Source organism: Schistocerca nitens, chromosome 4 (genome assembly GCF_023898315.1).
Source record: "Schistocerca nitens isolate TAMUIC-IGC-003100 chromosome 4, iqSchNite1.1, whole genome shotgun sequence".
NCBI lineage: Eukaryota > Metazoa > Arthropoda > Insecta > Orthoptera > Acrididae > Schistocerca > Schistocerca nitens.
This window is the reverse complement of record NC_064617.1, coordinates 290144717-290163178: the sequence shown is the minus strand read 5'-3', so window position 1 is coordinate 290163178 and position 18462 is coordinate 290144717. Positions and strand designations below refer to the sequence as shown.

At 39.8% G+C, this 18462-nt stretch overlaps 1 protein-coding gene across 3 annotated transcripts in view; it reads right to left on the bottom strand.

Moving 5' to 3' along the window:
* Positions 1-18462, bottom strand: part of LOC126252846 (fas-binding factor 1) — a 97294-nt gene that overhangs the window by 53035 nt on the left and 25797 nt on the right. For all 3 annotated transcript variants that reach the window (XM_049953794.1, XM_049953792.1, XM_049953793.1), the window contains exons 6-11: positions 14052-14314; positions 11938-12027; positions 11042-11166; positions 10852-10960; positions 9881-10053; positions 9102-9241 (exon numbers count right to left, since the gene is read on the bottom strand). In XM_049953794.1, coding sequence (XP_049809751.1) covers positions 9102-9241; positions 9881-10053; positions 10852-10960; positions 11042-11166; positions 11938-12027; positions 14052-14314 — 900 coding nt within the window. The remainder of the gene's footprint in view (positions 1-9101; positions 9242-9880; positions 10054-10851; positions 10961-11041; positions 11167-11937; positions 12028-14051; positions 14315-18462) is intronic.

Sequence of the window (18462 nt, the reverse complement as noted above, 5' to 3'; positions counted from 1 at the left end):
AAAGCCTGAAAGGCATCCAGGCCAAAAAGGTTAGCGGAGCTCGCATCACTGACAACAATAAAAGTAATAGGCCGAGTGACTGATTTGTAAGTCACGTCGGTAGTGAATTGACCCAGTAGGGGAATGAACTGTTTACCATAACCGCGTAGACGCCGGTAAACTGGCGCCAACGGGGGCGATCCAAGGTCGGAATAAGTTTGTGCATTCACCAACGAAACTGCCGCCCCCGTATCTACTTGCAGTTGTAACCGGCGCGACCGAACCGACACCTCGATAAAGAGTTTGTGGGCCGATGCGTCGGGAGCCTGGCCCGACGAAACTTCCTGAATGTCAACGTCCATGTCCTCTGTACTTGCTTCCTTCGATGCCTTTGAGGCTGAGCGGCAAACTTTAGCAATGTGACCTTTTTTATTACATTTGCGACAAACGGCCCAACGCTGGGGGCACTCTGACCGATCGTGATGTATATAGCACGACGCACAGGACGGCAACAGGGGCCGGCGGCCGGAATTCTGTTTACGCGCCGTGCGGGAGCGGCCGTAACGGCCGGATTGTACCGCTCGCACGTCGTCCACCCCGGACACAGTGGACGCGGCCGCGCCGCCCTGAACCTCCGCGACGTCGCACCACGCTTCCAGCTGTTGACCTGCTGCGTGAGAGACTTCATACGATTGAGCAATGGACAGGACTTCCTCGAGGGAAGGGTCTTCTAACTGCAGGGCCCGTTGCCGGACCTCCCTATCAGGGGCCGAACGAACAATGACGTCGCGTACCATAACGTGGGCATACGACTCTCGCGACTGCTCCGTGACAAAATGACACTTGCGACTAAGACCGTGCAGGGTAGCGGCCCACGCCCGGTAAGACTGATGGGGCTGTTTCTTGCATTGATAGAACTCGACCCTAGCCGCCACAACATGCGTGCGGCGGCGATAATATGAAGACAGCAACGAACACAATGCGTCAAAAGACAAGGACGAGGGTTCCTGCAACGGCGCTAGCTACCGCAAAACTTGATACAGCGAGGGAGATATCCAAGACAAGAAGAGAGCACGACATACCTCCGCCTCGGCAACATGAAACGCCTGGAAATGCTGCCGAAGGCGATGTTCATATGCGTCCCAATCCTCCGCCGTCTCGTCATACGGGGGAAAGGGAGGAGGGAACTGCGCCGGAGCAGACGGCGTGGAGAGCAACGCCGGAAGCACTTGTTTCATGGTGGCCATGAGTTCCGTCTGCTGCGCAACCAAAACTCGCACCAAATCCTCCATGCCGTGGAGAAACTGCGAAACCGGAACAACGACGCAACACGCGAAAGAACGACCCTACTCGTCGCCAATTGTGTAGTAACACTGTTCACGTTTACGTCGCACTTCACTTAGCGTAGACCGGGACTGTGTCCTAGGCATGCCCGATGTTGACTGACTGGGCACGGCCCGTGCTGCCGGAGTTGATGTTGTTGTTGTTCTTGTTGTTACGCCGGCAGAGGTCGCGTCCGAATTCTCGCGTGCCCTCTGGTGGACGGGACTCTACTTGCGGCAACTACCGCCCGTGACGCGCCGTGCCAATGTGCGCCTCCCGCGATCTTTCTGGTGGCTACTACAATAATGATAAGTATTTTTATTATTATTTAATTAATTTTTAATTAATATCAGTTCCACCATAATTTTTACTTCACCTTTATGTTCCTCTACACATTACTCTTTATTACTTGCATCACCATTATCTCCTATCCCCATACAGAAACAAAAGTTCACCACCACCATCAAGTTACAGTTAAATCATTGAAAAAGACATGGGGATAATCAAGAGTAGGAAATACAGCAGTAAATCTAGCTACTCGCAAGGGGGGAAAAACTGCATTCATATGGAAGATTAAGACTTCACACAACAATTAACAAACCAGAGCTGTTCAAAGCACTTTTGTTTATTTGCCAATACTAGGGAGTTGACAAATTGCCAGTACTAGGGAGTTAACAAGGTCAGTGGATCTGCCTAGTTGGATCGAGCAGGAAACTCTTGTCACCATTTTTGTTGTTCAGAAGTTCCATTACCGTTTTTATGGGACAAAGGTAAATCTTATAATGGACCATAAACCAATATGTGCTTTGTTTGGCACAGGTACTCTATTTATTACCAACCAATAGCCCTGCATATAATGAGGATATCTACTCAATGTTAATCTCCACTTCATTTCCACAAAATCAATGAGATTTATCAATGACGCAGAACTGCAATAGACTTTGGACACTTTTCCAATTACAGCCATGGAGGTGGTAACAGCTACAAGATGATCCTCTCCACTGCTAAGTCTCAAGTTTTACACAGCACAGATATCCTTAGCACCCCCCCCCCCCCCCCCCAACCAGTCAAGTCTCCAAATATATACTTCAGTCACACAGCAGTTATAGGTCTCACAGGATATGCTGCTCTGCACAACAGTGAATGCCAGATAGTGGTTACAGAATTGCTGTGTCCCTGTATCCTATGCAGTGACAAAAGAGATACCACCACGGAAGTTTTCATCTTGACCACCTTTGTGACAGTGGGGTAGTGTCCATATTAGTTAGGCTGGGCTGTTTTTGAGTGACAAGCAGATCACTGTGCTGGACACTTTCTTACACTTCCGATACATGATATGCACCAACAGCACATCAATTGCTACCAAGACTGTCTTAGAGAAGATGTTCATCACTGAGGATGCCCCATACACACTCATATTAGGTAATGGTCTTCAATTTATGCCTGGTCTGTTTCAAGACTTCTGTAATAGAAATGATAGCTCGCATCTCATCACAGTACTGGCTTTGACTGGTACAGCTGAAAACTTTGTGTGAACATTTAAATTGCAGATACAGATGAAGAAAGTGGGGTCACCTCTCAACAAACAGGACACCCTTACCCACTTTCTGACACTTTAAAGGTAAATTTCAGCCAAAGAAAAGTTAGCAATGGAGATTTTCCACAGCCACTTTCTCATGTATTACTGCATTTGATACTCCCAGCACCATGGCCACCTGAAGTCCTCACTATAGAGTTGGCGTACCAGTATGTCACACACTTCGGAAGAACTCCTTGATGGATCATCTCCTGGCATAATCTTGGCTATACATGGCTGAGTGATGTATGAGGTGGATAGTGATTGGACCCACTCCATTTGCCACACTAACCAACACCCATTATGGATGCCCAAGATATATTGAGTACCACTGGCACTTCAACGTACACACAAGGAAGTCAAAGGCTCCTGATAGCCTTCTGGCATCAGACTTCAACACACACACACACACACACACACACACACACACACACACACACAAAACCGCCACCCAGATCTGCTGGGCTCCAGCACCAACTGTGAACATGCCACTGCCTGATGTAGAGGTACAGCTGCTGGCACGTGCTGATATGGACCCCCCCACCAACATCACTTTCAACCCTCTTCCCTCATCTAGCAGAGAAGCTTCCACCACAGATCGACCATTTTGAACCATACCATCTGGTTTTAGTGGAGGGAGGGGGGGGAGGGGTGTGGGTGGAGGAGGGAGGAGGAGAAGGCAATCCACCATTCTGTGAGGATGGCAGTGGGTCAGTTGCCATCTATAAAATAGTGTTAAGTTAAAAGGAAATCTGGCAGGAGGCATCCAGCTATGGGTCATCACTGGAGGAAAATATTTATTGGAACTATGGAGACTGTTGATTCACAATGACACCACGAGATAGCGCACTGTTCATATCAAGTGTTGATCCTGTGGTACAGAGGACACTGATATAAGTGGTACCGCCTGACAGAACTAGGCTTTGCAACTGGATCTGAAGTTTCTGTGACTTCAACTACAGTGCCACTGGGACCAGGTAATGTTATGATGGCATATGAGTGTGGGTCTCTGGACTGGACTGATTATCTACATACTGTGGATGAACTTGGCCTATGATTATGGACTGCACAGGAACCAAAGACCATGTTTTGGGCTAGCCTGTGTTGACCAGTATGCTCTGCTGACTTTGCATTCATTTGCGTATGTGAACTGTTCTTGGTTTGTGGCAATAAATGCTGCACATTGTCGTGAATAGGGAGAAAATCTACAAATTTATCACAGATAGTTTACCAGAAGATGACAAATAAGAAACTTGTTGAATGCCATTTTGGAAAAAACATATTACTTGACTGGTTTCCTGTGAAGAATTTATCAAGTAAAATGGAGGTCTGTTGACACTATTGTCCTATTTGGTCAATCAACCACCAATTTCCTTACTACTAAACAACAGTTGCAAAACTGTCCAATATTGTTCTCCTTAACTGCAATGGGCTTGATCTTGTAGCAGCAATGTACACTGGAAACAATTATTAATGATATACAGGGTGCTTCAAAAATGACCGGTATATTTGAAACGGCAATAAAAACTAAACGAGCAGCGATACAAATACACCGTTTGTTGCAATATGCTTGGGACAACAGTACATTTTCAGGCGGACAAACTTTCGAAATTACAGTAGTTACAATTTTCAACAACAGATGGCGCTGCAAGTGATGTGAAAGATATAGAAGACAACGCAGTCTGTGGGTGCGCCATTCTGTACGTCGCCTTTCTGCTGTAAGCGTGTGCTGTTCACAACGTGCAAGTGTGCTGTAGACAACATGGTTTATTCCTTAGAACAGAGGATTTTTCTGGTGTTGGAATTCCACCGCCTAGAACACAGTGTTGTTGCAACAAGACGAAGTTTTCAACGGAGGTTTAATGTAACCAAAGGACCGAAAAGCGATACAATAAAGGATCTGTTTGAAAAATTTCAACGGACTGGGAACGTGACGGATGAACGTGCTGGAAAGGTAGGGCGACCGCGTACGGCAACCACAGAGGGCAACGCGCAGCTAGTGCAGCGGGTGATCCAACAGCGGCCTCGGGTTTCCGTTCGCCGTGTTGCAGCTGCGGTCCAAATGACGCCAACGTCCACGTATCGTCTCATGCGCCAGAGTTTACACCTCTATCCATACAAAATTCAAACGCGGCAACCCCTCAGCGCCGCTACCATTGCTGCACGAAAGACACTCGCTAACGATATAGTGCACAGGATTGATGACGGCGATATGCATGTGGGCAGCATTTGGTTTACTGACGAAGCTTATTTTTACCTGGACGGCTTCGTCAATAAACAGAACTGGCGCATATGGGGAACCGAAAAGCCCCATGTTGCAGTCCCATCGTCCCTGAATCCTCAAAAAGTACTGGTCTGGGCCGCCATTTCTTCCAAAGGAATCATTGGCCCATTTTTCAGATCCGAAACGATTACTGCATCACGCTATCTGGACATCCTTCATGAATTTGTGGCGGTACAAACTGCCTTAGACGACACTGCGAACACCTCGTGGTTTATGCAAGATGGTGCCCGGCCGCATCGCACGGCTGACGTCTTTAATTTCCTAAATGAATATTTCGATGATCGTGTGATTGCTTTGGGCTATCCGAAACATACAGGAGGCGGCGTGGATTGGCCTCCCTATTCGCCAGACATGAACCCCTGTGACTTCTTTCTGTGGGGACACTTGAAAGACCAGGTGTACCGCCAGAATGCAGAAACAATTGAACAGCTGAAGCAGTACATCTCATCTGCATGTGAAGCCATTCTGCCAGACACGTTGTCAAAGGTTTCGGGTAATTTCATTCAGAGACTACGCCATATTATTGCTACGCATGGTGGATATGTGGAAAATATCGTACTATAGAGTTTCCCAGACCGCAGCGCCATCTGTTGTTGAAAATTGTAACTACTGTAATTTCGAAAGTTTGTCTGCCTGAAAATGTACTGTTGTCCCAAGCATATTGCAACAAATGGTGTATTTCTATCGCTGCTCATTTAGTTTTTATTGCCGTTTCAAATATACCGGTCATTTTTGAAACACCCTGTAGGTTCAAAGGTGTGATGCAGGAGTGTTAAATGGGTGAGTCTATGGGCCATCTCCAAGATGCCCAGGTGCCTGGATGTTCCCGAGATTGTTTCCTGGCCACTAGCATGCAAGGTGAGAACCTACAGGATGTCCCCAACCCATGCATGGCATCCTGCTTTGCTGGGCAATCTATGCTCATTGTGGTATTGGTCTGAATCAAGCAGTCATCACAGTTTATGTGTATCATAACTTTACCAAGCAGACTCCATGGATCAAATCTTCTTGATGATAACCACATTAATTTGCATGTGGGTCACCTCCTTCCAGGTTTTAATTCTCATCCTGTTACAGTTGTCATCCCATACTCAGTTTTTAATGGAGGCAATAAAAACTAAAAGATTCCTTTAAAAACAAGCATCACAACATACATAAAAAATATGAATCAGCTACAGCTGGTATAATAATAATAATGCCATATATATAAAAATATAATAATAAGGCTACTGGAGTCATTACTCTTGTGTGGAGCTTTTGTAAGCAAACTATCATTCCAACATAGCCGTATCTTTCAACATTTTAAGTTACATGCCCACACTGTTGAGTGCAGATGGATATTATCACTGTGTTTTCCAAGTTGTTGCAGATTATGCACCAAAAGTCTAGGTTAGGATGAGTTCTACAGCATTACTATTAAGTGAAAGCACGATTTAATAATGTAAAAAGTGTGCAAATTGTTTTAGAAAAGTGCACTCTGATAATAGCTTGTGAACAGGAAGGAACTGGTTATAGGACTGCTGTATACACACATTCATGTGGTACTGTCAGGCCAACAACAGCACGAACTCTGAAATATTGTCTTAATAAGGTCAGACAAAAAAATTTATTAATCTATGTTGGAACTGAAACAGAGACAGTAATATCTGGAGCCTTGAGTAACTAGTGAGAGGAATACGAGGATTATAATTGCATCAATGGGCTACGAAATAGTCTGCCATGACCACTAATAAAGCAATGTGTATAAACTTGTGTAAAATGTAACTGAGTACTTTGGATGAAGTACTTTCAGAATATAAGAGTGTTCATATCTTGTGGAATGTTATTTAGCCCATCCTTCTACAGTGTAGTTTATTGACGTTGCATGTGCTGTATGAAAGCAGCATAGCACGTAGCTGCACTGTGAATGTAAAAGTCTACCTCCACATCTACATTTACATACTGTGAACCACTGATGTGGATGGCAGAAGGTACATTCCACTGTACCAGTTATTAGGGGTTTTCCCCACTCCATTCACATATGGAGTGCAGGAAAAATGGGTTGTTTACATGTCTCTGCGTATCCTGTAATTCGTCTAACCTTATCTTGTGATTCCTATGGGAGTCACATGTAGGAGGTTGTAGTATATTCCCAGAGTCTTCATTTAAAGCCAGTTATTCAAACTTTGACAGCAGACTTTCTCGGGATAGTTTCTGTCTATCTTTAAGAGTCTGCACACTCACTTGTTTCAACATCTCTGTGGCACTCTCTCATGGATCTAAAGAAACTGTGACCATTTGTACTGCCTTTCTCAGTATACATTCAATATCCCTGCTAGTCCCATTTGGTATGAGTGCCAAACCTCTCAGAAACATTCCTGGATTGGTCACGCAAGTGATTTTTAAGCTATCTCATTTGTAGACTGATTGCATTTCCCTATTATTCCACCAGTAAACCAAAGACTGCTACCTGCTTTACCCATAACTGAGTCCATGTGATCGTTCCAGTTCATGTCCCTACTAAGTGATACGCCCAAGTGTTTGTATGAGGTTACAGATTCCAACTGTGACCCACTAATGTTATATTTATAGGATACTAGGTTTTGCATTGTTTTGTGAAATGCATAATTTTTCACTTATTAATGTTTGAAGCAAGCTGTCAATCCTTGCACCACTTTGAAATCTTCTCAATGTCTGACTTAATATCTGTACATCTTCATTTAGACTAAATTTTGTTTGCAGGCAATTGCATCATCCGTAAAAAGTCTGAGGATACTATTAATAATGTCTGCAAGATCATTAATATACAGCAAGGGTCCCAACATGCTTCTCTAGAGTACAACCAACGTTACTTCTCCATCTGTCAATGACTCTGCATCCAAGATAACATGCTGCATCCTCCCTATCATAAAGTCCTATATGCCTTATGACTGTACCTTTGATACTAAGTATAGGTGTGATAGTGTGTCAAAAGTTTTTCAGAAATTGAGAAATATTGCATCTGCCTTGATCCATGGCTTCCACGATGCCATGTGAGAAAAGTGTCAGTTGGGCTTCATGTGATCTACGTATTCTAAATCCTTTCTGGTTGGTATCAAGGAGGTCATTCTGTTTGAGATACCTCATTACGTTTGAGCAAAGTATATGTTCTAAGATTCTACAACAAACTGGTGTCAAGGATACTGGACAGTAGTTTTGTGGATCACTTCTGCTACCCTTCTTGTAGGCAGTTGTGAGCTGTGCTTTCTTCTAACATCTAGGCACAATTTTTTGTTCGAAGGATTTATGGCAGATTATAGTTAACAGAGGAGCAAATTCAGCTGCAAAATGGGTATAGAATTCAATAGGGATGCAACTGAGCACTGGAATTTTGTTGAATTTTAATGATTTAAGCTGTTTCTCAATGCCACTGACACTATTACATATTTCACTCATCTTTCCAGTGGTATGAGAACCAAGTTGGGGCAATACTACTGGGTTTTCCTTTGTAAAGGATTATTTGAAAACAGAGTTAAGCACTTCTGCTTTTGCTTTGTTACTTTCAACTTCAATTCTTCTCGCCCAATAGTGACTGAATACTAACTTTGGTGCCACTAATAGCCTCACAGATGACCATAACTTCTTTCGGTTTTGTGAAAGATCATTTGACAATATTCTGCTGTGGTAGACACTGAAGGTTTCACACGTTGCTCTCTTGACTGCAGAAAGCATTTCCTTCAAAATATCTCTATCTATAGTTCTAGGCTTTGTTTTATACCTAAACAATCATCAACCATGTTTGAGTGACATTCTCACCCTCTTAAAATTGTGAAGCCCATATACTTTATTTGTGCACAGATAGGAAATCTATAACCACATGCAATTGTAAGTGATTAGTACTTCAAAAGGGTACAATATTCAACAAATATTTCAGATCATTCTGCAACAAAGTGATGACAGGCATGGAAACAAATAGCATACCTTGAAGTTCCTTTTCTTTTGCTTCTAGTGCTGCTGTCTTTGCATCCTGTAGAGCAATGCTTTCTCCAGAAAGCTTCTCTCCTATTATCTGAATGTCTTGTGCATTCTGCCCCATTTTTTCAAAAGCAATGTTCAAAACACTGAAAAAAAAAGAAGGTTCATAATCATTCTACGTGACACCATTCCCTGCCTCTTACCTAGATAATTTTTGACCTGATTTTCTTTCACGTGCTAATTAAGAAAACAATATTTAAAAAGTAAACAGATGAGAAGGAAGTACTAGTAGTTTGAGTAATGTCTTTCCTTATTTTCTTGAAGTTAATGTTTCAAATATAATGAGCTCAATGCCAATAAATTTTGTATTCATATCTATATGAGAATAGATCATTAATCAGCAAATTTTTGACAGAGCATAAAGAAGAAAGCACACAGTGTCCATTTGGACCTAGTAATCCAGTCTTACAGAGATATTTATACTCCTTCCGTGATTTTCTTTTGCTATACTTAAATAGTTCATTCTAACAGAAAAAAATCTAACATGTCTTACATCATCTTTCATACACAGTTCCGCCACTCCTGTCTACAGCTTTTTTGACACCACCCCTGTGATGAACATGAGTCTTCACTTATCATTAACAAATAAATATATGTTCACTTTAGTGATAATATAAGGAATTAATGGTTTCAAAAATTAAAACAAAAAGTGTCAAGATATTTACAAAAGAGCATAAAGGTTTACAAGGAAATGGTAACAAATTTTAAGCAATAGCTAAGCATACCTGGAGTATGAGCGAATTTCCCCCAAAGCTGCAAGCTCTGCATTACGGAAAACCTGTACATGTTCTAATGCTGCAGTGTGTTGGTTTCTCATTGCTTCTATATCCTGCTCATATTTCTGTTTGATTGCTGTTAATTCTGTATCATGGGTTTTTTTCAACTCTGTGATGAATTCCTACAATAAAACATTGGCACTAGGTGACTATTAATGCAGAACCTAGAAATGAAAACTATTACTAGTTATGAAGTTTATGTCAGTCAGTCCTCACAGAAACTATTTAATGACTGTACTGGTTTTAACTGACTAATCATTACCAACAGCCCATAAACACTTTATAGTCAATGCCTGTAACAAAGCATGTTAGGATCCAACATTTCCATGAGACTCTTTCTAGAGTCCTCTAGTAGGAGCAGCTTGGAGATGTTGACTCCTAGCATGCTTTAACAAAGAAGTGTTTATGGGAATATTGATAATCTGTAGTCAGCTGAAATTGATGTAGCCGATTAGATTAGATTCAGTTATCATTCCATAGACCCAAAAACTGAGATGATTCTCTTGGGTGTGGAACATGTCATAATTTAACAGTTTATCTGTGCACTGACTGAAATAAACTTTATATTAAAAATGATGTGCTTGCTAATGCCCTTCTTTGATTGATTATAAACCATTTCATACCTAGATATTGGTACACTTAAATTAGTTGACTAAGATGACATATGTTCTCCACATACTGTAGAGGATGCTTGGTAGAAGGAGGCACACAAATATATGATCACTTACTCCTCTCCCCTCCATTTCACAACAGCCAAAAACGAGACTGAGGAATAGATGTCACTCTAGCCACAACCTTAGAAATATGAAACAGAATACTCACATTCCACACAATTCCTTGAGAAATCATTCAATATGAAACTGTAAGCTCACATTAGCAAAAACACCACTCCTTATTTGAACATTATATATACTAATTACCTGCAAGTGAGCCAAACGAAGTTCAAAATGTTGTTGATGCTTTAAAGTTTCCTTCTGGAAGTATTCCTCTTGTGTTTCTAAGCTTTTCTGCAGAGTAGATAACTGTCTCCTGAAAGAAACAGATATCTTTCATGACAGTATAATTTTTTTTAAAATAAAGCTTTAACATAATTCAATTTTTAGAAATTACTTGTAGGAATCTTCCAAAAGCTGCAGTTCTTGAACATGTCGGTTTTTGAGAGATTCAATGATTTCTTCCAAACTCTTCTTTTCTTGCTCCCACCTCAATGTATCTGGCTGAATTAGTACTTCTTCCTGTGAATTTGGTAAGAAATTTGAAATCAATTCTAATGATAACAATGTGACCACACACAACTATAAGAAGTAACTGAATTGAAAGAAAATGAATATGATGCTAAGAAGAAATATTTCCATGTTAACAGAAGGTTTTAAAAATATCTTCAGTTTTGAATGCAGTGTTCTAAGACATAACACTGAAATGTCCACATGGTGATGCAAGAACAATACAACAAGTCAAAAACCTCTCTCTTTATCATTCTACCTATTTTCAGCAACACTAATAATTTTCTCATATTCTAGAAGTTACTTAAAACAAATAAAGAAAAAATAAATTAGGCAAAGAAACAGTTACAGAAAAAAGAAAACAGAAAAATATTGTGTTATGATGCAAATTTTTACCTACTTTAGTTGCTTTGACATTGAGTTTCAAGTCAAACCAATGAGACTTTATCATCTCCCCTTTTAACTTTTGATAGTATAGTTACTGGACCAATATGTTATCATCTAACATTATAGCTCCCCTGAGAGAGAACACTTCTGTTATCATACAGGATTAAAAACTGTTTAATTTTTGCTTTATCACTGCCTGTTTGCAAGAGTGAGAACTAAATCATCTAAAACTGAATTTGATTATGTACATTGCTACTGTACAGATCAATTTTGCTTCTTTATTACAGCTGTTTTTTGTCTTGTCTGAATGATGCCATTTGAAGTGTCATTATTGCTAAATAACGCAAATACATTTCACAAAATGATTACAAAAACATTTCAAAATTGAACTGTTACCTTAGTCTCTGGATATTTTTTCTCTTCTCTAGGAGGGATGAAGGAAGGTTGAGGCAGACTTTCAGGAATCAGTGGTTGAGATGAAAGAGCCTGAATGAAAATTAAAAATCAACTATCATACTCAATTTCTTTATACAACACTCTCAGTTTATCACTAAAAAATAAATCTCTTCAAATTTTTATAAATGTAGTGAACATACTCAATTGCTTTTGAATGAATAATACAAAAGAAAAATAAATTTCTGAGGTTTGCCACTTTTTATATCGACATCATGCATATGTAGTTGTCCGCGCAAAAACCTTTCATTTCCTTTTAATCTTTTCTTCTTTTCTAAGAAGAAATTCTCAGCTGTAGAAAAGGACGGAAAACATATTTTTATGTTCTGTGAAAAATATAGTTTATTATTACAGTACTTACATGTGGTCTAATATATTTCTTCAGGAATTTTATATATATGACCATTAAGACTAAGCACATTATTTTGCACCCAACACAATTTTTGTACCCAGTATTAAATATCCAAGACCGACAAAAAAGTAGCAGATTCCATAAATGGAGTGCTATTGTCATAAACTAACAAAAACTACTGTTGTAAATCAGAAATATAAAACTAGGCATTTCTTTTATGTTCTATACAATTTCATTAAAATGACAACACATTTCATAAAATAAGATTTTGTATGGTGGCACTACTGGATCAAAGCTAATGGCATTACTTACGGGTTTCCACTCCCTCTGATTACCTACCTCCTTCCTATAGATCATTAAGTTTAACTACACAGTCATGTTCAGGATAAAAGTAATCAACTCAAAGCCCTGGTGGTGTAAGAAAAGTTTCAGTGTCAGAATACTGCTGATGAGGTGAGGAAAGGTAGCAGATTATTGTAGCTTATCATCTGATTTATTAGACATGCGTAATTATAATGGCAGGTACTACTTTTATAATTGCAATGTCATGTTGATGCAAAACATATTTAATACTAACATTCTTGCAGCTATTATGTAGATATTATTGTATAGCTGACATAATGGATGCTTGTTGTCAAGTATAGTCAAACTCCACATGGAATAACTGCTGCCATCTGAAAATTAATTTTATGAGTATGCAACTAAAGTAATCTCATTTAAATTGTGTATAATAATTTAATCTGAATTTTTGTAATTTAAAGATTGACTGTTTTTATAAGTATGAATGAATAAATAAATAAATAAATAAAATTTGAAGGCAATGTCTCCAACATTATCACCAACTGTCAGCTAGTACTTACATCTTTGTATTCTTTTTCTGATCCAAGTTGTTAGTTGAGGCCTTGATTTAGGTATAGATTTTTTTACTTACACTGAACATTGTCTTGCAAATTCTACATTTTTTTCTTTGGGTGCGTGGACTTTTTAAAAATACTGTTTAATTTTCCATCTGTTGTAGCTTGGTGTTGTGTAACACCTGCCACTCCTTATGTTCCTTCAATCTTATTGCAGATATCTGATCATAGCACTAGTTGGAATGGTGTAATAAATAATGAGATTTATTAAGTGATCTAGATGGTTTTATTCACAAAATACTCAAGCAGAGGGGTTGAAGAATCTAGCCGCTATTCAACACTGAGTATGGCCAGATGTAATCTGCAATTCATATTAACATAAATGATGCCAGCTTAAGTTTGCATAGTGAAGATGGGTACTTTTGTGTGTGAAGTGGCAGCACAGCTTGTTATATGCAGCCTTGCCCCCAGAACTGACTGCAGTCTTCTGGTGTGAAACTAAGTGGAGTGCTTAAACCAGAGGCTCTGCAATTATGTGACACCCTCGACTCAGATTTCTTGATCTTTGCTATGAGTAATTAACTAGATAGTCCCTCTGAATAGAAGTGGGTCTATGTACAAACTGTTTGTGTACATGAGGGATTTTAGGTTACAAAAACTCCTCTGTAGAGCCAATGAAGAGTTCAGTAGAGTAAACCACAGAGTCAAGAGCAGATTATCCGTGTTTGTAACAGAGGGAATACATATCCTTGTTGGTCCTACTAGTCAGACATAATGGCATGGTAACATAAATTACAGGATGAAAACTTATGTCATATGCACAGAATAATGAAAATGTTGCAATGCCCTACCTCCAAGTATAATGTTATACGTTTCTGTTGATCAACAAGGGCATCGTCAAGTTTCTTCTGCCTCTCAATTTGTTGAGCAATGAGGAACTGTAATTGCTGTTCTTGCTGCTGCAGAAGTGTAGTCTGTCTCTGTACCAGGTGTGCTGTTTTCTCCTCATGCTGGCGTAACTGCAGGGCAATAGAGAGGCTTGCTTCCTGCCTGAACAAACTAGCAGCCACAGCACTGTCAATATTGCTGGTGAGTGGGATGGATGTAGGAGTTTCTGTCATAGGAGATGGAATTCAACAATGTTAGCAATTGACAAAAATTATACCCACCTACTTAAAAGCTTAGCAGAACAATGAAAACAAGCATCCCTGAGTCAATATTTTCAGACTCTTCGTTATATAAATAAAAAGCCAATCTATCATTACATATTACAAATATTTACTTCAATATTCAATGAGTACCTCAATGCTACACAACAGCTCGTTTCTACTTTTGGTGTTGGGACTACTTGACAAAACACCTGCAAGTCTTGGACATAGGTGCTAATGTTAAAAGGAGCAGGAAAATATGACAAATGTACCTGTATTTGTATCCTTGGCAGAGATTCTTAATAAATACATGCTGCCTTTGTGAAGAGAACATCTGCATCTGTAAACTGCAACTGAATGTTTCTACTCATTTGTAAGGGCACCAAATTCAAAATTCACAGAAAGGTGAATGATACATTAAAGTACTACTGTTTCATTTACTGTCAGCTGGGAGTACTATAACCAGCATTCTTTATAAGTAATTTAAAAAGGGCTGTGTCAATATGCAAATCACTAAAATTGTGCTCCAATTCATTTTCAATGAAAAATAGCTGCTGAAATTCATCCTCATCTGCTTACAAAGGAACTGTTACGAAAGGACAAAACTACAAGGGTCACTCCAAAAGAAATGCAAACTATTTTTGTAAAAATACAGTTTTCATTCTGCATGCTTGAAAGTTTTACAGTGTGTAGATACATCCTTCCCGCTTGTTTTCAAACTTAGTTCAACCTGTTCCCCTGAGTGGCGCTGTCACAGCATGTCTTCAAGATGGCTACTACACTTGACGTTCGTCAGAAGCAATGTGCTGTCATAGAATTCCTGTGTTGTGAAAACGAGACAGTGGGAAATATCCACAAGAGGTTGAAAAATGTGTATGGAGATCACAGTACAGTTAGTCGGTGGGCAAGCAGGTTACGTGATGAAAGCAGGCATGGCAATATTGAGGATTGTCCTCGCAGCGGCAGGACTCAGACTGCACACACTCCAGACAATGCGCAGAGAGTTAATGAACAGGTGACTGCTGACACATGCAGTACAGTGAACGAATTGTCATGCTATGTTGGGATAGGGGAAGGAAGTGTTTGCAGAATACTGAAAGTGTTGGCGTTAAAAAAGGTTTGTGCCAGGTGGGTTCCCAGGATGTTGACAGTGGCTCACAAAGAAACAAGAAAAATGGTATGCAGCGAACTTTTGCAACAGTACGAGAATGGTGGAGATGAATTTCTTGGAAGAATTGTGACAGGTGATGAACATGGCTCCATCATTTGTCACCAGAGATGAAAAGGCAATCAGTGGAGTGGCATCATGCAAATTCACCCAAGAAAAAAAAAAAAAAAAAATTCAAAGCCACACCTTCTGCTGGAAAAGTTATGGTTACGTGTTTTTCAATTCTGATGGACTCTTGTTTGTGGACATCATGCCAAGTGGAACCACCATAAATTCCGATGCATATGTGACGACACTGAAGAAACTTCAAGCTCGACTGAGTCGTGTTCGAGCACATTGGAAAAAGTAGGATGTTTTGCTGTTGCACGACAATGCACGGCCACACGTCAGTCAAAAAACAATGGAAGCGATCACAAAACTCAGATGGACAACACTGAAACACCAGCCTTACAGTCCTGACCTGGCTCCATGTGACTATCATCTCTTTGGGTCACTGAAAGACACTCTTCGAGGAACAAAGTTTGAAGATGATGACTCCCTTGTGGACGCTGCCAAACAGTGGTTCCAACAGGTTGGTCCAGGATTTTACTGTGCGGGTATACAGGTGCTGGTTCCAAGATGGCGTAAGGCAGTTGAGAGGGATGGAAATCATGTGGAGAAATGAACATATTGTTCCTAAAGTATGTATCTACACACTGTAAAACTTTCAAATATGTAGAATAAAAGACGGATTAAAAAAAAAATAGTGTGCATTCCTTTTGGAGTGACCCTTGTATGTTACAAATTAAAAGAGAGAAAAAATATTTGCTATGAGAATGGAATAGGAGGCACCTATAATCACTGATGAAATCATTTGAATTTTTAGAGCCTAGCACAGTTACTTGAAACTATGCGCACATTAACCACCAAAATGTTGACTGCAAGACCACATCTAAAACAAATTGGTTTAGCGAATGGAAGTCTTACCGAATGTGTTGTACCATCCAGTCTCACACTAAGTGACTTTAGCTGAATCTTTTGTTGCAAATTTAGCTGTGTAGAAAGACTTCTGTAGATAGTGATGCTGACTATGGTATTCAAGAAGCAATGATAAAGTAGGTGAGAGTGCATACGCAACCCATTTACAATACTTGAATATCTAGCCACACAAAATGTATAATCAGTGTGTTGATTGTGTGGAAAAAAAGTAAAGATACACGTACATCATACTGATATGAAAATATAAAAAAACAGAAAGTCCTGGATGGAATAACAAGCTTTTGGTTAATGTTACTCTTCGAAAATAAGAAACTGGAGACTGTGTGTGTGTGTGTGTGTGTGTGTGTGTGTGTGTGTGTGCGTGCGCATGTGCATTTTCTATTTTGGAAGGATTTTGCCCAAAAGCTTAATATTTCAGTCTTTTTCATTGTATCTGTCTGTGGCTCGATGGCTCATCTATGAGATGAGTAGCAATCTATTCTTTCCATATTGTTGATATGAAAATACGGTGTTCCAGAAATTTTTCTGTGCCTGTATCTTTACTTTCAGTACAAGCCTCATAAAAGAAACAGCCATTTTTCCATCCTGTATCAATGAAGTATTTGTACAATAACATTTCTCTAAACCTCCTGCTTAAGTGATTTTGCATACTATGCAAAAATGGTCATTAAGAAGTCTCTAGAAGATCTAATAGAGTGATTCTAAGCAGTTAGTGCCAAATAAACTAAGTGCTGCTTTTCTGATTGAGTTTTCTTGTCATCTGACATTTAAAGTCATGTTTGAGAGAGTAGAAGTCAAAATCAACTCATTCACAATTTGTTATTCAATCCTCAGTCACATTAATTCTTTGCATGGAATGATCCAACATATTTTGTAAAATAATAAAGTGTATACTTTATTTATGTATTTGCTTAGATCAGTATCGGAATGAAATTACAAAACAGGATGTTTCGGACAGTAAAAGTGACAGTATCTTGTCACTGTGATGAACAAGTAAAACAATAAAATATTAAACATCAATGGCCAGCTGCATTCTGAGAATTCTGATGAATTTAAAAATTTTGAGTTTTAATATCATTTTAAGTGCCTTACATTACTATGTTAATAGTACTCACATAAATTAGTGTTCCACGTAACTTTAGTGACTCTTGTGATATGCAGTTAATCGAATATTACTGTTATTATCTAGATAAATTCTGTAAAAAGATTGTAAACTACCTTCAGTGAGAAGTGTCTGAACTGCCATAGGAAAGTTAGTTCTGGGGTTCTATGCAGCTGTTGGGACAGATGGTTACATTGGGGGGAATGTAGTGGGAGGCGAATTGGGGAAGTAAATGGGTCTCTTCCATGGCATTGCAAAGTATGTTCAAGGGATAGGAAAATAGCTGAACAGTAGGGAATATTAGAACCCTTAAGGCTGAACTGTATAGTGCTAGAGAGAAACTGATAAAGTTAGAGGGAGGAGGGAGGGTGAAGACAGGTGGGAAGTAGTAGCAAGGAACAGGGGCAACAGAAAGAGAACAGTATCTGACAGTTTATATCACTAGGGTTAAGATAGATACCGCCTACAGGAAAATTAAAGAGACCTTTGGAGAGAAGAGAACCACTTGTACGAATATCAAGAGCTCTGATGGAAACCCAGTTCTAAGCAAAGAAGGGAAAGCAGAAAGGTGGAAGGAGTATATAGAGGGTCTGTACAAGGGCGATGTACTTGAGGAAAATATTATGGAAATGTAAGAGAATGTAGATGAAGATGAAATGGGACATATGATATTGCATGAAAAGTTTGACGGAGTGCTGAAAGACCTAAGTCGAAACAAGGCCCTGGGATTAGACAACATTCCATTAGAACTACTGATAGCCTTGGCAGAGTCAGCCCTGACGAAACTCTACCATCTGGTGAGCAAGATGTATGAGCCAGGCTAAATACCCTCAGACTTCAAGAAGAATATAATAATTCCAATCCCA